At 37.7% G+C, this 24,863-nt stretch overlaps 1 protein-coding gene across 3 annotated transcripts; it reads left to right on the plus strand.

Moving 5' to 3' along the window:
• The first annotated feature begins 2 nt into the window (after positions 1-2).
• Positions 3-22,934, plus strand: CUTC (cutC copper transporter). Of its 3 annotated transcripts, XM_028481810.2 has the most exons (10): positions 3-213; positions 1,544-1,573; positions 3,627-3,698; positions 7,127-7,186; positions 10,163-10,372; positions 11,034-11,069; positions 13,299-13,432; positions 18,222-18,249; positions 21,652-21,757; positions 22,712-22,934. In XM_028481810.2, the coding sequence occupies exons 3-10, from the start codon at positions 3,647-3,649 to the stop codon at positions 22,824-22,826; spliced, it is 741 nt and encodes a 246-aa protein (XP_028337611.1). In that variant the 5' UTR covers positions 3-213; positions 1,544-1,573; positions 3,627-3,646; the 3' UTR covers positions 22,827-22,934. The 3 variants fall into 3 exon arrangements, with proteins under 3 accessions (XP_028337611.1, XP_007108850.1, XP_028337610.1); XM_007108788.4 differs by lacking the exon at positions 1,544-1,573 and having other exon boundaries at positions 3-160; XM_028481809.2 differs by lacking the exon at positions 1,544-1,573 and having other exon boundaries at positions 4-213.
• The last annotated feature ends 1,929 nt before the right edge of the window (positions 22,935-24,863 follow it).

Genomic DNA, 24,863 nt, shown 5'->3' on the forward strand with positions numbered 1-24,863 from the left:
GCTCCTGGGCTTTCGCGGGGGCTGCTGGGGCGTGAAAATCGGGGACGCGCTGGGGTGCGCGCAGCGTGAGGACGCGCCTGTCTGCTTGCGCGCGCTGGAACCCGGACTCTTGAGTGGAAACCGAAGACGCACGTGGGAGGAACGCGTGGAGCATGAAGAGGCAGGGAGCCTCGTCTGGGCGGAAGCGAGCGCGGATACCGTCCGGGAAGGCGGGTGCGGAAGGGGGCGGGGAGGGGGAGGTCGGCCGACTTCGCTCCCGGATGAGGGCCGGGCCCGGCGGGGGTTCTGGCCAGTGGATTAATCGCGATTTCCCTGGAAGTACTTTCCCCTGCTCCTCACAGCAAGCCCCCGCCCCCCCGCCCCGTGCGGTATATTCTGTCATTCCGGCTTTAAACGTGTGGAAACCCGGAGGCTGGTGGCGAGAGTGGCCCGGCTCTGGAGCCAGATATGTGGGTTCGAATCCCGGCGCCACCACATCTCGTCGTGCGACCGTATTCAAGTTTTAACCAACTTCTCTCCGCCTCGCTTTTCCCTTCTCCACTGAGGATACCAGTACCCCTCACGGCACCGCTGTGATGGTTCAGTGTCGAGCGCTGAGCTCAGTGCCAAACCTGTGGGGACTGCTTAATAACCTGTAGCTTCTGCGGCGGGGTCGAGGATTGTCCCTAAAGCCACACCCCTCCCGAGTGGCAGAGCTTAGCTGCCCCAAGCCCGGAGTTCTTCCTAACGGGCCAGGGTGCGCTGGCATGGCAGGTGTTAGGGGATTTGGCAGGTCCGTCCTCCGTAAACTCTTGGTTCCTCCAAACTAGCAGTTCTCAAACTTTTTAATCTCAAGGCCCTTTGGCCCTCTTAAAATTATTCAGACCCTCAAAGACCTTTTATTTATATAGGTTAAATCTATCGATATTGTCCACGTTAGAAATTAAAACAGGAATTTTTTTAATTTTTATTTTATCAAACAGGAATTTTAAAAATATTTATTATCTAGAAAAAAACATAATAAACCCATTACATGTTAACACAACATTTTTTATGAAAAAAATCACCAGTTTCCTGAGCAAACAAAAAATAGTGAGAATAGTGCCAATGTTTTGTATTTTTGCAGATCTCTTTAACATCTGGCTAAATGGAATTCTCATACCTGTTTCTGCATTCAATCTGATAGGTCAAGTAGCCTCCCCAAAACTCCACTCCGCTTGTGAGAGAATGAGAGTGAAAAAGGCAAAGTCTCAGTATTACTATGAAAATAATTTTCACTGTACGGACTCTGAAAGTGTGTTAGAGTGCCCTAGTCCAGAGTTAACTGGACTACCCCACTTTGAGAACTGCTGCTCCAAACAAATGTCCTCTTCTTTGATCCTTACAAATAACTTCCTTTTTTAGGACAATTGCCTTACTCTTTTTTTTTTAATTTTTATTTTATATTGGAGAAGAGTAGATTAACAATGTTGTGTTAGTTTCAGGTGTACAGCAAAGTGATTCAGCTATACATTTTCGTGTATCTATTCTTTTTCAAATTCTTTTCCCATTTATGTTATTACAGAGTACTGAGCAGAGTTCCCTGTGCGATACAGTAGGTCCTTGTTGGTTATCTATTTTAAATATAGCAGTGTGTACATGTCAATCCCAAACTTCCAGTCTGTCCCTCCCCCCATCCTTCTCCTCTGGTAACTGTAAGTTTGTTCTCTAAGTGTGCATCCCCACCCTCTCCTGGCCAAGGTTGAACCACGAGATTTCGGGATCTTAGTTCCCCTAGCAGGTATTGAACCCGGGCCCTGGCAGTGAAAACGCCAAGTCCTAACCACTGGACCGCCAGGGAATTCCCACCAAGGTGTTTTCTTGTGTGAGGCAAATGGTACCCCTGCAGCACTGTTCAGTTAGATTGATCTGACAGCTGGTGTGGGTGGCTATCAGGAAACCCATGGACTTAATGCAGTGCTGTTGGTTGAGAGCACAGAGTGTCACTTAGCTCTTTCTGATAGTCTTCTCTTAAATAAATGAGGCAGTTACAGTTTGATGTTAGTGGATGATAGATTTTTGTTTTTCAGATTGAAAATTGATTTTAAAACTATAAAAGCAACATTGGGTAGAAAAATATCAAGCAATATAGAAAAGTAAAAAGAAGAAAGTAAAAGTAATTTTAAATCTCACCACCTAGTAGTAACAATTATCAGTATGTGCTGAACATTCTTTTAGGCATTATTAAGTATGCATTCAGTAGTTTTAATTTTTTTAAAGAAGTATGTACTTAACTTACAGAAAAAATTCAAAACTCTGTTTTATCACACTTTTTAGTGTAAATACATGAATTTTTATGAATTTATAAATATTCAGCCTTTAGTAAATCTTCGTGTGTCTATTGTGTACTGTGGTAGACAATGTTCTTACTGTGGGTAATAATAAAGATTTCTCACATAAAGACTTTACTTAGGAAGTTTAGGTCAAGTAAGAGTGATCAGACACCTATCTACATAAATAATAATATGAGAAAATAATGTTTTAAAGAGATAGAGTTAGTGTTTTAAAGAGGAACATATAGTTTATGAAGAGTTATATGAGTTCAAAAAAGGGAGATACAGTTTCCTACTTTGGGAGAGAGGAAATATCGTGGAAATGTGATTTGACATGAACCTTGGAAGATTTTAGCATTCAAAGATAGATCTGGAAGCACTGTGGATTGAGGAGATGGCATAACCAAGAGCAAGGATGGGGATCAGGGGGAACTTGAGGCATATAGAGGAAATAATGTATAGTTAATTAATGACAACTAGTACTTTTTGTACACTTAGTGGGTACTATACACTTTAAATGAATTATCTCATTTTATTCTCACTACTCTGAGGTAGGTACTAAAACCTACTCTGTTTTATAGAAAACTTAGGCTAAGTAACTTGTCTAGAATCACACAAATCAGTTGTCTGGTCAGGATTTGAGATCCATCCCTGCTCTTAAACATACATACCTTATGAAGAAGTTTAAACGTTCTGCAGGTGGTGAGAAGCATCGAAAGAGTCTTGACCTGGAATGTGATGATGAGGTCTGTGTTTTAGGAAGATTAACTTGGCATTCAGTGTATATTTTTCTCAGTATAATTTCTTTTTTTTTTATTTATTTTTTTATCAGCAGGTTTTTATTAGTTAATCTGTTTTATACATATTGTTCTCTACATCTGTGTCTCTATTTCTGCCTTGCAAACCAGTTCACCTATACCATTTTTCTAGGTTCCACAAATATGCATTAATATATGATATTTGTTTTTCTCTTTCTGACTTACTTCACTCTGTATGACAGTCTCTAGGTCTATCCACATCTCTACAAATGACCCAATTTCATTCCTTTTTATGGCTGAATAGTATTCCCTTGTATATATGTACCACATCTTTATCCACTAGTCTGTCGATGGGCATTTCTCAGTATTTCTTATACATATGTCTGTGTTTTTATTTTGCAGTCCAGAGACATCAATTTAACAATATGGTGTTTTATTGCATTCATGAGCCCTAACGTACTTACATACTTTAGTATTAGACATTTGGATTTTGGCAGCAAAATGTAAAATATCTGTGGTTGCTTGGTCTGGATGGATAGTATCATCATGAAATTTCATTGTTCTCTGTATATTTTAGGAGCAGCAAATGGGTTTCTTATGGAAGTGTGTGTTGATTCAGTGGAGTCAGCTGTAAATGCAGAAAGAGGAGGTAAGAGAAATTAGAAAATGATGGCAATTGGCAGTCCTTTTAAAAGTCTGAAAATGAATCCTGTGAACTGACCTTAGGAACCTTTGTGATCTCTAAGGATCTCAGTAATCCTTTTGAAAACAACCAACCAACTAGAAAACCTACTGATCTTCTAGTCTTACTTCCCCAGTAGGTTACATTTTGAGTCAGGTGTCCATAATAGTGCTTACTAACCAACTTTTTTTTTTTAATTTTTTTTTAAATTTTTATTTTTGGCTGCGTTGGGTCTTCATTGCTGCATGCGAGCTTTCTCTAGTTGCGGAGAGCAGGGGCTACTCTTCGTTGTGGTCGGCGGGCTTCTCATTGCAGTCGCTTCTTTTGTTGTGGAGCACGGTCTCTAGGTGTGCAGGCTTCAGCAGTTGTGGTGCATGGACTTAGTTGCTCCGCGGCATGTGGGATCTTCCCAGACCAGGGATCTAACCTGTGTCCCCTGCATTTGCAGGCAGATCTTTAACCACTGCGCCACCAGGGGAGCCCTAACCAACTTTTTAAAAATTGAACTTAGCAAAGATTTAGTTTTTTTCAGGCCACTGATTTTAGAGATTTGATGCTTTTTTCATTGTGAGGATTTTTTTTTTTTTTTTTGCGGTACGCGGGCCTGTCACTGTTGTGGCCTCTTCCGTTGCTGAGCACAGGCTCCGGACGCGCAGGCTTAGCGGCCATGGCTTACGGGCCCAGCCGCTCCGCGGCATGTGGAATCTTCCCGGACTGGGGCACGAACCCGTGTCCCCTGCATCGGCAGGCGGACTCTCAACCACTGCGCCACCAGGGAAGGCCCCATTGTGAGGACTGTTATTATCTTTTTTTTTTTTGAACATCATATATTTTACCTCATGGTTTCTTTTGCACCCTGAACTTGCCTTAACAGGAAGCACAGGAATTCCCATCATCTCAGAATCAGAAAATTTTTTAAACTTTATTATGGAAAATTTCAAACATATACGAAAGTAGAGAGAATAGTATAATGAGTCACCATGTACCCATCAGCTTTAATCATTTTCAGTACATGGCCAATCTTTCATTTATATTGGGGGTGAGCAAACTTTTTTGTTAAGAGCAAGACAGAATATATTTCTGACTTTGCTGGCCACATTTGGTCTCTGTCATATATTCTTCTTTGTTTTTTTAAAAAATCCTTTGAAAATGTAAAAACCGTTCTCAATTTGGCAATAAAAAAAGGATGAAGTGCTGATCAAGCTACAACATAGATGAATCTTGAAATATTATTCTAAGTGGAAGAAAGCAGTCAAAAAATACCACATATTGTATGATTTGACTTATATGAAATATCCAGAATAGGCAATTTTTTTATAGACTGAAAGTAGATTGGTGGTTGCTGAGGACTGAGGAACATGGGGAGAAGGGAAAGTGGCTGCTGAAGGGTGTGAGGTTTCTTTTTGGGGTGATGAAAACATTCTAAAATTGGTGACAATGGTTGCAAAATTCTGTGAGCATACTAAAAACCATTGAATTGTACACTGTAAAAGGGTGAATTGTATGATATGGATCAGTTGTATGAAATGTATGTTTTTTAAAAATACACGAAAACAGGACTTCCCCTGGTGGCACAGTGGTTAAGAATCCACCTGCCAATGGAGGGGACACGGGCTCGAGCCCTGGTCCGGGAAGATGACACATGCCACCGAGCAACTGAGCCCATGTGCCACAACTACTGAGCCTGCGCTCTAGAGCCCTCAAGCCATGACTACTAAGCCCACATGCCACAACTACTGAAGCCCGCGCACCTAGAGCCTGTGCTCCACAGCAAGAGAAGCCACCACAATGAGAAGCCCGTGCACCGCAATGAAGTGTAGCCCCCGCTCAACACAACTAGAGAAAGCCCGTGTGCAGCAACGAAGACCCAACACGACCATAAATAAATAAATAAATTTAAAATTTTATTTATTTATTTATTTATTTATTTATTTTGCGGTACGCGGGCCTCTCACTGTTGTGGCCTCTCCCGCTGCAGAGCACAGGCTCCGGACGCGCAGGCTCAGTGGCCATGGCTCACGGGCCCAGCCGCTTTGCGGCATGTGGGATCTTCCCGGACCGGGGCACGAACCCACGTGCCCTGCATTAGCAGGCGGACTCTCAACCACTGCGCCACCAGGGAAGCCCAATAAATAAATTTTTAAAAATACACGAAAACATGTTAAACTTGAATGCCATAACAAAAAGAAGCTTGTGAGCCTTTGGCCTGCAGACCATCATTTGCTGACCTCTGATCTATATTCCTACCTTCCCTCTCCCATCCCCAAATTATTTTGAAGCGAATCCCAGACATTATACCATTTCATCCACAAATATTTCAGTATCTCTAAAAGGTTTAAATAATAATAATAATAACTTTAAAAAATAATAATAACCAAAATATCAGTAACATCTTTTAAAAATAATATTTATTAATATCATAAAAAATACCCAGTTAGTTTTCAGCTTTCCCCAATTGGCTCACACAGTTTTGTTTTACAGTTCTTTGAATCAAGTTATAAACATATTTTTGATAGGTCTGTTTCAATCTATGTTTCCCTTTTTTCTTTCTTTAATTCTTTCTTTTCTTTCCTTATAGTTTGTTAAAGAAACTGTGATTTTCATCTTTTATTTTTATTTAATTTATTTTTTTTTAATTTTTAAAAATTTATTTATTTATTTATTTATTTTTGGCTGCATTGGGTCTTCATGGCTGCACACGGGCTTTTCCCTAGTTGCAGTGAGCAGGGGCTACTCTTCGTTGCAGTGTGCAGGCTTCTCATTGCGGTGGCTTCTCTTGTTGCGGAGCATGGGCTCTAGGCACGTGGGCTTCAGTGTTGTGGCATGTGGGCTTGGTAGTTGTGGCTCGTGGGCTCTAGAGCGCAGGCTCAGTAGTTGTGGTGCATAGGCTTAGTTGCTCCATGGCATGTGGGATCTTCCTGGACCAGGGCTCAAACCCGTGTCCCCTGCACTGGCAGGAGGATTCCCAACCACTGCGCCACAAGGGAAGTCCCGAGATTGCTATTTTTTTAATCAATGAAGAGTCAGTGTTCCACTGTGGTCAATCCAGAAACTTCTTTATTCTAAATCACTTCCTTGTACATAGAGAAGCAACCCTATAATACAAAATTTTAAGAGACCTAGCTTAACTTGAATTAACTCTTAAATTTGACTATCAGTAACATAATGTGGGTTGCAGAATATAGTTGGGTTTAAAAATAGAGTTTTACTCTAGTTTTATAATTTGCTTTCTCTCAGTTTCTAAGACTCTGTTCTATATTTAGAAAAAAATGTTAAGTTTGCTGTTTAGCAAGAGTTTATTTTGGACAATAACTTTTGAGCAATGCTTTTCAAAATTTTTCTTAATTTTTTAATTAAAAAATATATTGTGCTTAGCAATGCTTTTCTTATTACAGGTGCTGATCGCATTGAATTATGTTCTGGCTTAGTGGAAGGAGGAACCACACCCAGCATGGGTAAGTGTCCATTTTTCGGATTTTCTCATAGGAGTTTATAGGGCCTGGAGACAATTGATAATCTGTTTCATTGGGATCTTTTACTGAAGTTACTAACATGTTAACTATGCCATGGATATTGTATCAGTTAGAAATGTTTATGGTTGCAAATAAACTTGTCTATCACAGATGTGATCAAATAGATGTTTTTTTCCCTTATATATCATAAAGTTGAGATTAAGTTACTGTTAATATTGGTTCATATGCTCTGCAGTAATGTCAAGGACCGAGGTTTTTTTAATCTTTCCATTCTGGCATCCTTGGTATACTGACTTTTGTCTTCATTTCACCCCTCTTAGTCTTCGTGCTGTTGTCATACATTTTTCTTTTACATATGTTAAAAACTCCACACTGCATTGTTATTATTTTTGTTTAAAGAGCCAGTTATCTTTTAAAGAGACTGAAATAATAAGAAGACATCATATTTACCCATATGTAATTAACCATTTCTGATGCTCTTCCTTTGTATAGATCTGTATTTCCATCTGGTTTCATTTTCCTTCTGCCTGAAGTAATTCTTCTAACATTTTTTGTAGTATAATGTGCCGGTGATGAATTCTTTCCCCATTTTTTGAAAGATATTTTTGCTGGGTGTAGAATTCTAGGTTGACAGTTTTATTCTGCCAGGACTTTAAAGATGCTTCTCCACTGTCTTCTTGCTTGTATTGTTTCTGACAGGAAATCTGCTGTCATCCAAACCTTTGTTCTTTTCTGTGTAATTTGTCTTTCTCTTGGTTACTTTTAAGATTTTGTTCTTTATTCTAGGTTTTGAACAATTTGATTATGATGTACCTGAGTGTAGTTTTTTTCATGCTTCTTGGACATGTGCATTTATACTTTTCATCACATTTGGCAATTTTTCAGCATTTAATGTCCTCCACTCCCTGCTTCAAAGACTTCAGCTAACTTACTTAAGTCTGCTTAAAGTTGTTCCACAGCTCACTGATAAACTTGTCTTAAAAAAACCTTTTTCTCTGTTTCATTTACTATAGATCCTATTCCTTTGTTTTCAAGTTTACTGTTCTTTTCTCTGCAATGTCTAATTGCTGTTAATCCCACCTAGTGTATTTTTCATCTCACACACTGTAGTTTTCATCCCTAGATATTAGAGACTGTTGTTATATCTCTCATGTCACTTTTTAGCTTTTTTGAACATATAGAATAAAGTTACCATAGCTATTTTAATGACTTGGCTGCTAATTCTAACATCTGTATCAGTTCTAGGTCGGTTTTGTTTGATTGATTTTCACCTAATGATGCATCTGTTTTCCTGCCTGATAATTTTTCATTGTATGCAAGACATTATGAATTTTACTTTGCTGGGTACTGGATATTTTTGTATTCCTATAAATATTCTTGAGCAGTTAGGTATTGGAAACAGTTTGTTCATTTTGGATTGGGTTTTTAAAATTTGTTAAGTGGGTCTGGAATAGTCTTAGTCCCCACTACTGAGGCACGACCTTCTGTGTACTCTACCCAGTGCCCCATGAATCTTGAAATTTTCCTATGTGGTGGGAACAGGCATTATACCTGGCCTGGTGTGAATGACAGGCACTATTTCTTCTAATTCTTTTCAGTGGGTCTTTCTCTGGCTTTGTGTAGTTTCCTTGCGTGCATACGCCGATCGGTACTCAGCTGAATATTAGCGGGAAGGGGGTGTGTGGTTCTGTGCAGATCTGCAGGGTTCTCTTTCTCTCCTCCCTGCTATTCTCTTCTGTGAACTCTAACCACTTGGTCTTCCTGGACTCTCAGCTTTGTCTCCTCAACTCAGAGAATTCTCTGGCCTCCGCCTGGGTTCCCCCTCCCTATGCTGTGGCCTGGAAAACTCTCAAGGTAGTAATCTGGGTCATTCAGAGAGCTCACCTCATTTGTTTCCCATCTCTCAGACAACATTATCCTTTGTTGCAAACCATTGTTTCATATGTTTTGTGTGTTTTTTGGTTTTATGGGTGGAAGGGTAAATCCAGTTCCTGTTACTCTGTCTCAGTCAAAAGCCCAAGTCCCTATATGAAATTTTGACTCCTATATTTTACTCTGAGATGGATGATAGCGTTATTTAGTATAAAAGGTTTATATATGCAATGGCCTTTTGGACTCTTCTCTCTAAAATAAAGGAGGGCGTTCCCTGGCCACTCTGTGAAATACCTAGAACATACCTGTTATTTGAGTGCAGTCTGTTTTTTGCAACAGCAGTCATGTATGATTCATTACTTGGTGATGGGCACATTGCTATCCCATGCAGAATTGGGGTTCTTGTAACAAGGAAAAAGACGTAAATTCCTATTGGGTAAACACTAATAGTGCTTGCCGCAGATCTTATACCATTGAGTGTTTCTGAACTAGCCACGAATTGTGTCAAATTTGGGTACTTTTATTCATAGCTCTCCTCATAAAGTCACAAATAAGTACAACTTCGCTCCCTTTTGCATATCTCTTATTAAAAAAAAAGGTTTTGCTAAATATCTTTGTCCATTAAGGAATCATAAACTTTAGAACTATGTAACCATCTCTGTAGTAGGTTTTAAATAGAGCTGTAATCATTATGAAGGGGAAACCGGATCTTAGGGAATACACTGGCAGAACATAGAGCCTGGTAGTTATTACACTTTCAAAGGTCACATTCCAGTAAAAGAATTTAGTTGAGTCAACTGACAAGTGCTTTTAAAATGCGGTAACTTCCTTCTATTTTCTGAATTGCTTTTTTATTTACCCTTGATTTTCTTATTATGTAACTTCTACTATATGTATATTTTTCTTCTCAGTGTCTCCTTTTTCCTTTAGATCCATCTTTCTATGGTTTATTCCATCCACTCTTCCATTTCTTGTAGAAGTGATACACCAGAGCAAATGTAAAAGACCAGTACAGTAATATTTTATTGACTTCCTTGAGTTTTTAGCTCACATTTGAATTTTAATTAGTCTGCTCTGTTCTTACAGGTGTCCTTCAAGTAGTGAAGCAATATGTCCAGATACCAGTTTTTGTGATGATTCGGCCACGTGGAGGTGATTTTTTATATTCAGACCGTGAAGTTGAGGTGATGAAGGCTGACATTCGTCTTGCCAAGCTTTATGGTGCTGATGGTTTGGTATTTGGGGCACTGACTGAAGATGGACACATTGACAAAGAACTGTGCATGTCCCTTGTGGGTAAGAATTTGTATCTGAGACCAAAAAGCCTCTAACAATGATTGCATTGAATACTCCCAATATAGAAAAACGCAATCACAAAACTAACTTTTCATTCACACCTGCAGGCACTTATACTAACCTATTTTAAACACTAGCTATTTAGGTGTTTTGGGTAGAGACTATGTGTGACATAGCCCTCCTGACTCTCTCAGTTACTATAGATTGGGTTCTGCTATTGTTCCTGTAGGGTTTAAGGGAAATTTACCTTGATTCCTTTAATCACAGCACACAGATAGTTGAAAAGCTATTACAGTTGGTGAGGATGGGGAGATGTAGAGAGGACAGAAGCAAACTACCTATATTACTAGGCCAGAGTATTTCTTGAAGATTTTCAGAAGGGTAAGTAATAGATGTAATGCTACCCTTATAATTGCCAGATCATATAGTTTTTATTTGGTGCCTCTAAGGAGTCAATGACTTTTTTTTTTTTTAATGAAAATCAGAGATTAATGGAAATATAGGACTTTTGGATTTGGAAGGTTGCCATTTTTTTATTCTTTTAGTTCAGTGTCTTCACTTAAGAAAGTATTAAAAAGTTCATTCTAACATGGAGAATTCTGTAAATAGTAATCAGTGATGATCTCTTCATTCATGTTGTCATGTGATTTTCTTTATATAGCTATTTGCCGTCCTCTGCCAGTCACTTTCCACCGAGGTGAGTCATTTCCATTTTAGAAGTTCTCTTGAACGGTGTCAGTTTTCTCATTTCACCAAATGCCACAACCTTTTTTCTGGAACACAATTATATAGTGTCGTTACAGTGTTACCAATTGGTTTCTTAATACTGATCATGGGACTAACAGTTGTAAATTTAGAGATGCACAATTTCTAGAAAATATGAAGCCTTAGTTATAAAAAGTTGTTAAAAGCAGAAGGTGGTGGTGGTGGCATATAATAGAGGGAGAGAGTAAGCATTGCCTACAAGTGCGTGTGCTTGTCACAGCTTTCCAAGCAAGAATCCTGAGATTCATTTTCATTAGTTTGCCTCAGGTCATGTGCAGTCTCAAAAAGGATAAATCACTATGGCCAATGAAAGGAAATGTTCTGCTTGCCTTAAGCCAGATAAGATCATTCTGGAGCTAGGAGTGAGGTCAGCTTTCCCAGATGAATATAAGATTCATGGGCAGAGAGGGGGTGGGTATCTGATGAAGAATTGGGTACTATTAGGAAGAGGAGAGAAGAAATAGGTGCTGGATAATCAATGAACAGATGTTGACTATAGTGCACAAAATTATTGTACATTATTGATAGCTTGTCTGCATCAGAATGATTTCTAAAAAGTACCTGATAATTTTATATGAAAATACTTTTTATCTCTAAATCAGGCAGTTACAATTTCCATACATTTTTGCCTAGCATTGGTGAAATGGAGGAACAAGTGTGAATTTTGCCTTCAGAGGCACTGCCATTGCACATGAAAAGAAAGAAGTCTTCAATTTTTTTTTATTTGATGATATGCATGAGAAATTATTGAATTTTTTTTGTCCTTTTGAGTAAACATCCAAAGATTAGGATGAGAGTGGACACTAGGATTTGCATCCATTTATAGAAATTAGATATAAAGCATTTGTAATCCTTGTTTCTTTATGAAATGAGTAACACCAGAAAACTTTCTTGACTTGCTGTTTAGCAATGCTTCTCATAAACTAGCAATAACTGAAAGATGTTAGATCGCTTAAAAGTCAGAACTTTGAAGCTAGCCAAAAAAAAAAAGAAAAGTTTTAAAATATGAGGTAATTTAAATTAGTAAACATTTATCTGAAAAATATATAGTTTAAAATTTGATATGCTAAATAATTCAAAATAAACCCACCATATAGAATATATTTTTCTGTTCTTAAACTAAGAAAATCATTTCAGAGTTTTTGTCTTTTCCTTCAATAAATTTAGCAAAAATATTTCCATGTTTTTATATTGTCCTGGATTCCACATTTTTTTCACTTATGTATTTAATATTATGACAGAGTAATCACTGAGAAGGTACTTCCACCAAAAAAGGAAAATCCTCTGTTTTACATTTAGCTGCCTACATACACTAAACGGTGAAAGGAAGAGGTCTACCACCTAACTCACCATAGATTAGCACTTGCGTATCATGTAGCAGTGCTGAGAACCAAAGCAGAAGTAGTTTTCTTTGGGGTTCCTAGTGCCAGTTTCCTCAGTGAGGAGAGAAGTCTCTTAGAAAGTAGGATGGAACTGAAACCTCAATAGTCTGTTGTAAACAACTATCCTTATACTATGAGTCTTGAGTACATGGGATAAATGGATTAGAATAAAATATTAGTCAATAATGAGAATGTGAACCAAGGCTTTTTCTAGAACTGGTGAGTATAATGTTTTCATTCTGTTTGTCCAGTTTGTTTGAACCCTTAGAGCAGACTTTCCCAAATTTGAGTCACTTGCCTGTTACGTTTACAATTTTACCATATCCAGGGGCTACTTGTGCAAATTTATTTAATAATTTTCTTAAAATCTTAAATAAATTTATTTTAAAGAGAAACTTTATAACTAATGAAAAATGGAAACTTTTCACTTCCAGTCTGCATTTAAGTAAATGCATCTGTTCAAATGCGTACCATCTAAAATGATCCAGCGTACCATTGGTGGCATGCTGACTGTGGTATGCTGGTAAACTGGTTCTCAGGAAAAAAGAGCCCTGATTTGTAGCATTTGTTAATTTCTGTGGTTTTGTACTTCCACCTTGACTAATTTCAGCTGCCAATGGATTGACAGTCATGCTTGCAAAATTCCTGAATATTTAACAACTGACTCTTGCAAGCCAGGACAAGCTAGGTCCAGCATACCACTGTGTGTATACTACATTTTGGAAAGCACTGTATTAGAGATATCTGTTCAAAATTCAAGTCAGTTTTATTTATTTCAGCCTTTGACATGGTTCATGATCCAATGGCAGCTCTAGAGACCCTCTTAACTTTGGGATTTGAAAGAGTGTTAACCAGTGGATGTGACAGTTCAGCACTAGAAGGACTACCCCTAATAAAGCGACTCATAGATCAGGTACACACAGTTTCCTTCCTTTCTTCCTAAGATTGTTGTGGTTACTTCTGATATTCTGCTGTTCAACGAGGTTGTGAAACTACATATTACTGACTTTGTGGTTACTCCATAGCAAGCAGAAAATAACATATTTTATAATTTTTATTTCTTTCACATGAGCATTTTTAGTAGCCAAGGCTCTTAAGATCAAATTATAGACAATGCCTAAATAACTGATCTAATTTGGATAACCACAGCAAATTTTACCTTTCTTCTGCCATCAGCGTTGCATAGTTTAAGCCATATCTTCTTACTGTCAACCTATGTATGTATACTCAGGGGTTCCCACATAAAATTTGAGAAAATTATCATTTCGAGGTGAATTCTAAAACTAAAACTGGGACTTCCCTTGTGGTCCAGTGATTAAGACTCCACGCTTCCACTGCAGGGGGCACGGGTTCGATCCCTGGTGGGGGAACTAAGATCCTGCATGCCAGATGGCACGGCCAAAAAAAAACTAAAACTGTATCCTTCTCTCATTTCTCCCCAACTACCAAGATAGGAGGAAATACATTTTTCTCTTATATGATTTCCTCTTGTGAGTTCGCATCATTTGTAGAACAGTCAGAAGATGGCTTTGTAATTGTATGTCTGTGTTTTTCTGACACCAGTCCAGAGGCATTCTAAGTTAGTGAGTATGGACTTTCAGGTGAGAATGTTCTGGATTTGAGACAGGTTTGACACTTGCTGTATAATGTTGAGTAGAGTACTAGCGTTTAAGCCTCTGTTTCCTCATGTGAAATTGAGATAAGTTTAATATCTCCTATATAGGGTTGCTCTGAGGATTGGTAGAGATCAGGTAGGATTGGTAGAGATGAGATAATATAAGAGATAAGAAAGGCTCTTGGTAAGAGCCTTAGCAGAGGGCTTGATATGTATTAGATTTTAATACATTTTAGTGTCTAATTATTATTACTGCTATTATTAATAATATTATTTAGTGTTTTTGTGTAGACATCTGATTATGTTTACTTTTCTATAACCATGAAAATAATTTTCAGAAATTTCACCTGAGGATCAGATAAATTTTTCTAGACTGGAACTTACTGGTTTTATAAATATTTATTAAGTATATATTAAGGTACAGGGCATTTACACTATGGTGGTGACCAAGGGGTGCCTGCGCGCACGTGCGTGTGTGTGTCTGTAATCACTGCCCTTACAAACTAGTGTATAGCAGACACTTTAAATAGAGTACTATATAAAAAAAAAAGTGCTGTGGGAGCACATTGGAGAGGAATTAACCCCAGTTTTGAGGGACTGGGATTAACAGTAGTTAGCTTCCCAGAAGAAAAGAAATCCACACTGCAATGTCTTACTCATTTGAAGGATGATTAGGAGCCATCAGTGTAACAGGGAATAGGGAGAGGGAGAGTCGGGGGAATGCTCCATGTAGACAAAACAGTATATGCAAAGACCTAGAAACAAAAGTGACCATAATTTATTAAGATATTGAAGAATGACTGTAATGTTGAATGTGAAGAGAAGAATACTGTCCAGAGCCTTGAAAACTATTTAAGAATTTGTATTTTATCCTTGGTGCACTGGGGAAGCCTGAAGGGTTTTAAAATAGAAGGATTGATGAGTCAGGTTTCCATTTTAAAATGGTTACTCAGTATGGAGTAGAGAATAATTGTTGTAGTCATATATTGCATTTCAAAATATTTGTGTGTGTATGTGTGTGTGTGTGTGTGTGTGAGAGAGAGAGAGAGAGAGAGAGAGAGAGATTTGTAGTTTAATCACTGGTTGGCAGGAAGAGCTGGGTTAAATGTTTATACACTAACTTGCCCAGCCGCTCCGCGGCATGCAGGATCCTCCCAGACCGGGGTGCGACCCCGGCTCCCCTGCATCGGCAGGCGGACGCGCAACCACTGCGCCACCAGGGAAGCCCCTAACTTTACTTTTTTTAAGTAAAAATTATATGTATATATAACAGGTGTACAACATGATGTTTTGATATACAGAATGAAATTGTTACAGTCAAGATCATATTCATCTGTTCATATAGTTAACTTGTGTGGCGTATGTGTGTGGTGAAAATACCTGAAATCTACTCTCTTAGCAAATTTTTAGTATTCAGTACAGTTTTATTGACTGTAGTCATCATGCTATACATTTGATCTATAGACATACTCATCCTACATAGCAACTTTGTATCCTTTTACCAGCATCTCCCCATTTCCTTCACCTCCTCACCCCTGGTAACCACCATTCTATTCTCTGCTTCTCTGTATTTTACTTTTTTAGATCCCACATAGAAGTGAGATCATGCTAACTTTACTTCTTGAAGCAGTTACTTAGTAGTATAATATACTGGTTAAAGCATAGGATTTGGGATTAGAAAGGTCTATGTTTAAATCCTGGTTTTGCCACTTATTAACAGTGACCTTGGGCAGTTTACCTAACCATCCTAAACTTCAGTTTCCTTACCTACAAAGTTAGCATAATAATAGTGCCTACCTCATAGAATAGTTGTGGATTACTTCAGCACAAGGTCTGACACTTAGTAACTGCTCTGTATTGGTAAATCACTTTGATAGCCTCAGGTAAGCATATAGTTCTAAATAATCTTTTATGGAAGGCCAAAAAAAAAGTGATAGTATTCATCTCTTTAAACATTTGTCCATGTTTTAGAAAGCTTTCAGTTGGAAGAAACAGTTACAGTAAATATGACTCTTTTTGCTCCTAAACTCATTTCAGCGTTCTAGATAGTAAATATTTAGTTTTGTCGGTATTTTGCTGTAGTCTGTTTGAGGATACTAAACAGCCTTGTTTCACTTATTTCTCTAACAATTATTAAATTTATGAAATAGCCCCCTCTCCCCTTTACTCTCTATTTCATTTCCTTGCTTTATATTTTTCATTGTATGTGTAAATATTTATATCTTATAAATATACCTATCTGTTGTCTGTTTTCGTTGAACATGAAAGCCCCATGAGAATAGGAACTTTCTCTTGCTCATGATGTCGGGGAGGAAAAACTTTTTCTTTACCCTCTTTTTAAAAAAAAAGTGAACCCTCCTAGGTTCAGTATTGGAGGTCCTGCAAATTAAACTGACAAAAGATAGATTTGCAAGAAAACAAGGTTGTAATCACGTGTGTAGGTATGTATGGGAGTTCACAAAGAAATGTGACTCAAAGAGGTGCTTAGAATTTGGGGCTTATATACCATCTTCTAATAGGTGAAGGGGAGGGGGAAGAGAGCACTTAGGGACTTAGAAGTGGAAGGAGAAAGGGCCCTTATGGGAAAACAAATGACTTTTTGGAAAGATTATTGTATCCTTATCCTTAGAAGAATAGATGGGAGATAGGATAGTTTTATGATATTGTCTGTCTGGGTGTGGTGCTGATGAGCTGCTTCCAGTGAGGGGATTTATGACAGTTGAGTTCTTTTTCAGTTCTTTTGGGAGGCTCTGCTTTTAGGCAGATAAGGAATTTCAGACTTTAGCTCAAAATAATTTTTATGCCACAGTGGCATATTTTGGACCCCTTCAGTCACAGTATTCTCCATACCTACAACAGTGTCTGGTACACAGTAGGCACTTAATAAATATTTGTTGGATGGATGGAGGAGTAAAGTGACATTTGATAAACGCTTTTATGATAGAGCAATTTGATCAGTATATTATTCTGCAAGTTAGTGAGCTTGTTATAACATTATATGTTATTTTTATTCTGTCATTATTACCTACCTGCCACTAGAGTTTCCACTGAGTATGCATTTGTAAAAAGGTGATTTCCTTTTGACTTTCAGTGATACTGGGTATATCACCAAAATTTATTTAGGAAATGGGATGAAAATTAGAGTAAAAGGAAGGAAATTTCAATGCCTATTATCAGAAATTAAATCAATTCATATAGTCCAGTTTTATTACTTAATATCTGATAAAATGGACCTATGGTTTTGTTTAATTGGTATAATAAGCTAGGGAATTTAGTTGAGGATACATGATTTGAACAGATTTTTTTTCTAGTAATTTACGATTATGCTATACTCTTTCTTTTCTGCTGAAATCTTACTTAAATTCAACTACTTCCATTCCATCGCGTGCCAAGAACTCAGAATTAGTGTTATTTTTCAGTAGTGGCTTTTCTTTTTTTTCTTTTTAAAAAAGTTTATTTATTATTTTTGGCTGTGTTGGTCTTCGTTGCTGCGTGCACACTTTCTCTAGTTGCAGTGAGCGGGAGCTACTCCTCATTGCAGTGCGGGGGCTTCTCATTGCGGTGGCTTCTCTTGTTGAGGAGCACGGGCTCTAGGCGCGCAGGCTTCAGTAGTTGTGGCACATGGGCTCGGTAGTTGTGGCTCGTGGGCTCTAGAGCACAGGCTCAGTAGTTGTGCATGGCCTTAGTTGCTCCACGGCATGTGGGATCCTCCCAGACCAGGGCTCAAACCCGTGTCCCCTGCATTGGCTGGCGTATTCTTAACCACTGTGCCACCAGGGAAGCCCCCAGTAATGGGTTTTCCTAAGGTGGTATGATTATTTAGTATTTATATTTTATTCTCCTATTCTTTGTGTTTGTAACAGTACATGTCTTTAAAGCAATACAATAAAATAACCTTTCTGGGTAGAAAGAGTTATTATGCTGAACATTTTACTTACCCAAGATCCCAAAGAAATAGAAAGATCTATTGAAAATTAGATACTAGTAGTAACTTAATAAATTAAATATAGTTATGTTTCTGTTTTGCTGCCTTATTATCCCATGTAAGTGAAGGATATTAAAATTGTTTTTTTTTTTCTTTTTTCAGGCAAAAGGCAGGATTGTGGTAATGCCAGGTATTTATCTATCCGTTTACTAGTGTAACATTATAGTGAGGAAGAGCAAAAGTGTCAGGACAGTATGGGCGGTAGTATTAGTACATGGTGTTCTGAAAGAATATATAATTTGATTAAAACGTTTAAGATTGGGGGATCTGTGCAGCAATTTAAAACTTTATATGAGGAACACTCTAGTAGGGTTTCGCTCAGAGAAGAGCAAATAAGGATTGGGGTTTCTCCATGTTTGCTTTCCCATAGTATACAATTTTGTGAATGTAGATGTTCATTTCTGGTGAGGCACACCAAGTTTGATGCTGCTACGCTGCATTAGGGCCAAATGTCCTAGTTGTTGACAAGGTATAAGCAAACATAGGTAATATCCCTGGATAATGTAATACCCAAGTTTCTGAAAATCTTTGATCACGAAATTCTTCCTTGTAGTCAGAACAGTTGGATCCCATACTCCTAATGATAACTCTAAGATCAATGAAGTACATAATGGCTCATTAGAAGTCAACAGTTTTTAAAGAATTAGATAAGATGACCTAGATCCAGAATGAGATGAATATAAAGACAATCTTAATTTTTTCTTATTAAATTTCTCAAACGTATAAAAAAGAAAACAGCATTATGAATACTCATGTACTCAATTTCTAGATTTAACATTTTGTCACATTTGTTTCATCTTTTTTTTATCCTGAGGTATTTTAAAATTAAATTCAAGGCATTATGACATTTTCTCTTTATACGTCTCTAAAAAAATAAGGGCATTTTACTCTAACCGCAATACCATTATCACATCTATCAAAGTAAACACTAAATCCCTAATACCATTTAATACTCAGCCAGTACTCTCCTTTCTCTAATTGTACCCAGAATGTTTTTTGTTTTTTTTTTTTTTTTTGCGGTACGCGGGCCTCTCACTGTTGTGGCCTCTCCCGTTGCGGAGCACAGGCTCTGGACGCGCAGGCCCAGCGGCCACGGCTCACGGGCCCAGCCGCTCCACGGCACGTGGGATCCTCCCAGACCGGGGCACGAACCCAGTTCCCCTGCATCGGCAGGCGGACGCGCAACCACTGCGCCACCAGGGAAGCCCCTCCAGAATGTTTTATATAGCTGATATGTTCAAACCAGGATCCAATCAAGGAACAAGTATTGCACTTGGTTTTTATCTTTCTTAATATCTTTTAATATAGAAGTTTTCCTTTTCTTCTTCTGCTTTAAAAAAAATGTCATTTAAAAAGTTTGAACTACTTACCCCGTAAAATGTCCTAATTTCTGGATTTATCAGATTGTTTCCTTTTGATATTGTTTAGCATGTATTTCCTAGACTAGCCTCTGTATTTTCCTATAAATTGCTTTTTTAGATTCTGGTTAAATATTTTTGGTAGGAATACTTGATGGATAATTCTGAATACTTCATATTTCATCACATCAGAAGGCATACAATGTCTGGTTGTCTTAATACCAATGATTCCAAGACTGACCAGAGGTCAAAATGGTGATAGTGAGACATAGGCCAACTTTTAAAAAGAGGCCAAACAGATGGATAGTGTCAGAAATTTAGGAAAGCTTTGACTTGTAGCAAGTTCCTGAAACATGAGCAGACAGAAAGCATATATTATTTGTTGAGACCCTTAGTAGATTAATCAGGGAATGTTAAAGAAACTTGATTGAGTCTGATGCATTTCTATTTAAGACTAAATATATTTATACTTGACACCTAATACCCAGACTTAGACAGTTGTTAACGTAAGATTGCCTTTGCTTTATATGTAATTATTAAGTTATGTGCTATGTGCAAGGCACTACTTGGGATACAGAGTTACACAAGAAACTACTTCCTCAAGAGGCTTACAGTCTTAGGTGAAAAGATGTTATATCCAAAAATATTTGTGATTATTTAACAAACCTTACCAAGAAAATGCTAATTATATGCCAGCTTCTGTGGTAGGTGTAAAAACACAGAAATGTATATGAAGTAATCCTTCTACTTGAGGAGCTCACCAAATAGATCTGTAAACACATTATAACGATTTCATGTAAGTAATTACCAGCAAGTAAAGATTCCTGGGTAAGTCAACCTGAATGCCTAATGAGTGTCCATCATTGGGAAATATAAAGATAACTAGAACATAGTAGCTCCCCTCTAGGGACTTTCATAATGAAGCTTACAATATAATTTAGGCTCCAGTTTCCTTATCTTTTTAAAGAGAGGATATTGAACTAGCTGTTCTTTCAAGTCCCACCTGTTAGTCTATGTTTGGAAAATGTATTACTTATGTTCTGATAACTGAGCAACATGTGTTTCAGTGGCCAGATAGATAGTTTGTTATTTATTAGAAGGAAATAATATATTTGTCTTTTAATCCTTACAAGTTTGTGAAGTAGGCAATACTATCCCTCTTTGGTGAAAAAAATTGAGGCTCAGTGGATTTAAGTAATTTATCTAAGATCACATAGCTGTGAAGGGCCACAGTGGTAAAGCCAGGATTCCAATCTAAATCTGACTTCTCAGTCTGTGTTCTTTCTGCTTCTTACGGCTCAGTGATATTACTGTACCACCAAGAAAAAGAGTTAATGAGTCTGAAAGAGTGTGTAAGTCAAGTTATTTTAGTAGCTTGAATAGCTTGAGATAAAAAGTACATATTTTAACAGTCATTTAAAAATATGTATTGACTACGTCCTATATATTAGGAGAGAATGATACAAAGATGAATAAGCTGATTTTATATTTATAATCTGGTATCAGTTCAGAATATTATTATTTATATACAGACATTTAAGAGATTGTTCATTAAAACAAATGAGTCATAAAATACTTGATTGTGCAGCTTTAATAGAATAGAATCAAATTCTTCTGTAAAATGAAACAAAAAGTTGATATTATAATAAATAAGCTGTATAACACCTTGCATTATTCCCATTTCCAGTGAAATCTGTGTGTTCATCAAATCCTGGGCCAGAGAAAGAACCTTGGAGGTTTTCTCTTTGAGATACATTTCTGAGGCTTTGCTTTTGTGACTTCTTCCTCAAGTCTATCTTACCTTTAATTTCAATTTGATTTTGCTTTAACTGAGGGGAAGCAGGGCTAGAGCACTCAGTGATTTTCCTTGCCCTAGAGTAATCTTTATAGATTTAAAATCAGTAACGTACAGCATTGTTATATAAACCAGTGGGCCTGTAAAATTCTGTCATAAAGGTTCTTTGACCTTATCTTTTGTTCTTCAGAGTCTGTAGTCTTGCCTTTTCATCATCATTTTTTTCTAAATTCATTCTAGCTGAGTAAAGAGAGAATAATTCTCAAATCAATGAGAAATTTCAGTATGGAGGTTCCAGGTAGAGTTGGCAGTCATATTATTCATTAAATCTTATATGAAAATCTATTCTATTTAATATATTACTTATTCTTTCCAACAGGGGGTGGCATAACAGACAGAAATCTACAAAGGATCCTTGAGGGTTCAGGTGCTACAGAATTCCACTGTTCCGCTCGGTTGGCTAGAGATTCAGGAATGAAGTTTCGGTAAAAATATATTCTTTGACTCCTGCAAAAATGAATGCGATTAATCTTTACTTCCCCAAACAGGAAAACCTTAGTTGGTGGCATGATTAATGAATGGAATGTTGTGATTAGTATGTAAGTATTACAGTCATTTTTGAAGTTTTTTAACTGCAGAGTGGTTCTTTCCCTGCCTTAAATAAGCAGGCTCTTCTGAACACAGGCTAACCTTCAAAGCCTTAAGGCATTGCTGAATTTAGACCAGTTAATAATAAATTATAATTCAGCAGCTAAGCTTCAAGTGAATTAGATATGTATATGTGGCCATTCACCTGTGATTTCCTTTAGCAAAGTTAATAACTATGGTATAAGGATGGAAGAGCTGTAGTCATTTTTATCTTTCCTACTGTTAATTCTAAAGTCTTTCCTCACCTTTGCTCTCTATTTTCAGTTATTTTATTTTTATTTTTTAATTTCTTTAAATTTTATTGTTTTTGGCCACGCTGCACAGCTTGTGGGGTCTTAGTTCCCCCAACCAGGGATTGAACCTGCACCCTTGGCAGTGAAAGTATGGAGTCCTAACCACTGGACTGACAGGGAATTCCCTATTTTCAGTTATTTGGAAATTATATCACTGTTAAGGAATTTAAACTATTATATGTTTTTTTATTTTACTTGAGAGGACTCCTATAATTTAATAGTTAATTGTTGATTATTTCTAAGTTGCAAAAAATGAAATGTGAAAGAAGCAAGAGCCTTAGAATTTATAACTCCAGATATAAAATCAAGTATACTATCTGATAGATTTAGATACTAGATGTTTCAAGTTATTAATAAAAATTATGAAATATAGTAGTTCAGGGTCCTTGACCTAACTTTGTTCTTGAGCCATGAAATTGCCTATAAAATGAAGTGCCAGTAGGAGGGCTCATTTAACAACTTATGTAATTACCTGTTCCTTTATTACTTCTATTGCAGAAATTCCTCTGTTGCTATGGGAGCTTCTCTTTCTAGATCAGAATATTCTCTAAAGGTAACAGATGTGACCCAAGTAAGGACTTTGAATGCTATTGCAAAGAATATTCTGGTTTAGCCAGACCTCTCTGAGAGATATGGATATCACTGGACAAAGGTAGAAGAATAGTCTACAATTCTCTATGACACAGCTTTAACCTTCTCTGGCCAGGACAGTCACAGTCTTTGTTTTAAGTCTTATATTACCATGGAGAATGTTTCCAAGAAGAAAAAGAACTTGAAACAGATTACAGTCATTTCCTTTGCTTAATCTTGTCGACCATCTCCATCATCATGGTTAAATCTGGCCTACGCTTCTTCCACAAACGGAGACTTAGTCTGTTTTCAGTGGAATTAACTGATGAACTGGGAAAATTCAACTGCAAGGTGGGAAAATTCAACTGCAAAGTATGAAAATTCAACTCAAATGTGACTTCATGGTCAACTCAGTAGCAGTATTTTGCCTTTTCATTTGTAAAATAAAAATTGCCATTCTATTATGGTAGAGTCTCTTACTCATCTGTAGCCAAGTATTAAAGAGAGGATATTTTGAAATTTTTATTTTCTCTTTTTTTTTTTTTTTTTTTCGGTACGTGCGCAGGCTCCAGACACGCAGGCTCAGCGGCCATGGCTCACAGGCCCAGCCGCTCCGCGGCATGTGGGATCTTCCCAGACCAGGGCACGAACCCATGTCCCCTGCATCGGCAGGCAGACTCTCAACCACTGCGCCACCAGGGAAGCCCTATTCTCTCTTTTTATTATGTACTTTTTGGATCCTGGGCAGGATGCTAAGGATATAGAGTAAATGGTATAGCATAAAAATTCCTAGACTTGGGAAGTGGGATGTAAAAGTTCCCAGACTTAGAAAGGCAGAAGTGATCTCTGTTGTTCATCAGGTTACTTCTACCTCTGCTCCCAGATAGAGAAATGGCTTAACTATGAGGTTCATCTGACAATGTACAAAGATCTGTAGAGAATTGGGGGAGGTTAGGAAGGTTATCAGAATAGCTGTTTCTTTCAGCTGAGGCCACAGATATGGAGACTGGATTCTAGTGATGAAAATTGCTTTTCCTATGGGCAGGTCCCAAATGGTGAGGTTCATTTCTAGTTTTTTCTGTCACTTCCATATTTATTATCTCATTTTACACAAACACTACTCTGGTAGTAGAACTGATGCTTCTGTATTAGGAGAGTAACTGAATCATAATATGAAGAGCTTGCCCTTGGTCATGAGGCTAGTTAGTGGAGCCTCTATAAATAGTATGCACAAACTTGGGTACCAATGAATGTGTATACCAAAAGCCTTCCCTTTTTTTTAATGTGCCTCTTCCCTCACTTTTATTTATTTATTTATTTATTTTTAAAAGATTTATTTATTATTTATTTATTTTGGGTACGTCAGGTCTTAGCTGTGGCATGTGGGATCTTGTTGAGGCATGTGGGATCTTTTGGTGTGGTGTGCAGGCTCTTCATTGTGGTGCACAGGCATCTCCCTAGTTGTGGCATGCGGGTTTTCTCTTCTCTAGTTGTGGCACGCGGATTCCAGAGCGTGTGGGCTCCGTAGTTTGTGGCATGCAGGCTCTCTAATTGAGGCACGTGAGCTCAGTAGTTGTGGCATGTGGGCTTTGTTGCCCCGCAGCATATGTGATCTTAGTTCCCCGACCAGGGATCGATCCTGCGTCCCCTGCGTTGTAAGGTGGATTCCTTACCACTGGACCACCAGGCAAGTCCCCCTTCCCTCACTTTTAAATCTTAACTTCTTTCCTCACTTTTTCAGGTACGATTTCAACATAGAATATTTGCCACGGAATTTATGAGAAATGAGAGGCAAACTATTTAAAAACTAATAATAACCTCAGTGGTTTCTGTTAATAGTTTTAATATTGGCTTTGGAATATAGAAAGAGACATGTAAGTATCATGTACACATGCACACACATCATGTTTAGTATTTTGGCCTAACCCTCCCCCATGCTTGAACTTCACTGTATGATCCTCCAGAGATAAGAGCAGGCTATGTTATTATCTCTATTTTATTTAGACAGATTAGCTAGGGATCTGAGAGGTGCTATGAATTGCTCAAAATTTAATAACAATGTTGTTTATAAGACTTGAAT

The sequence above is a fragment of the Physeter macrocephalus genome, chromosome 20 (assembly GCF_002837175.3).
Source record: "Physeter macrocephalus isolate SW-GA chromosome 20, ASM283717v5, whole genome shotgun sequence".
Classification (NCBI taxonomy): domain Eukaryota; kingdom Metazoa; phylum Chordata; class Mammalia; order Artiodactyla; family Physeteridae; genus Physeter; species Physeter macrocephalus.

Coding starts and splice junctions, on each gene's coding strand:
- CUTC (XM_028481809.2), top strand. CDS start 153: ATGAAGAGGCAGGGAGCCTCGTCTGGGCGGAAGCGAGCGCGGATACCG. Junction 7,187..10,162: donor AGGAACCACACCCAGCATGG/GTAAGTGTCCAT, acceptor CTGTTCTTACAG/GTGTCCTTCAAGTAGTGAAG. Junction 18,250..21,651: donor CAGGATTGTGGTAATGCCAG/GTATTTATCTAT, acceptor TCTTTCCAACAG/GGGGTGGCATAACAGACAGA.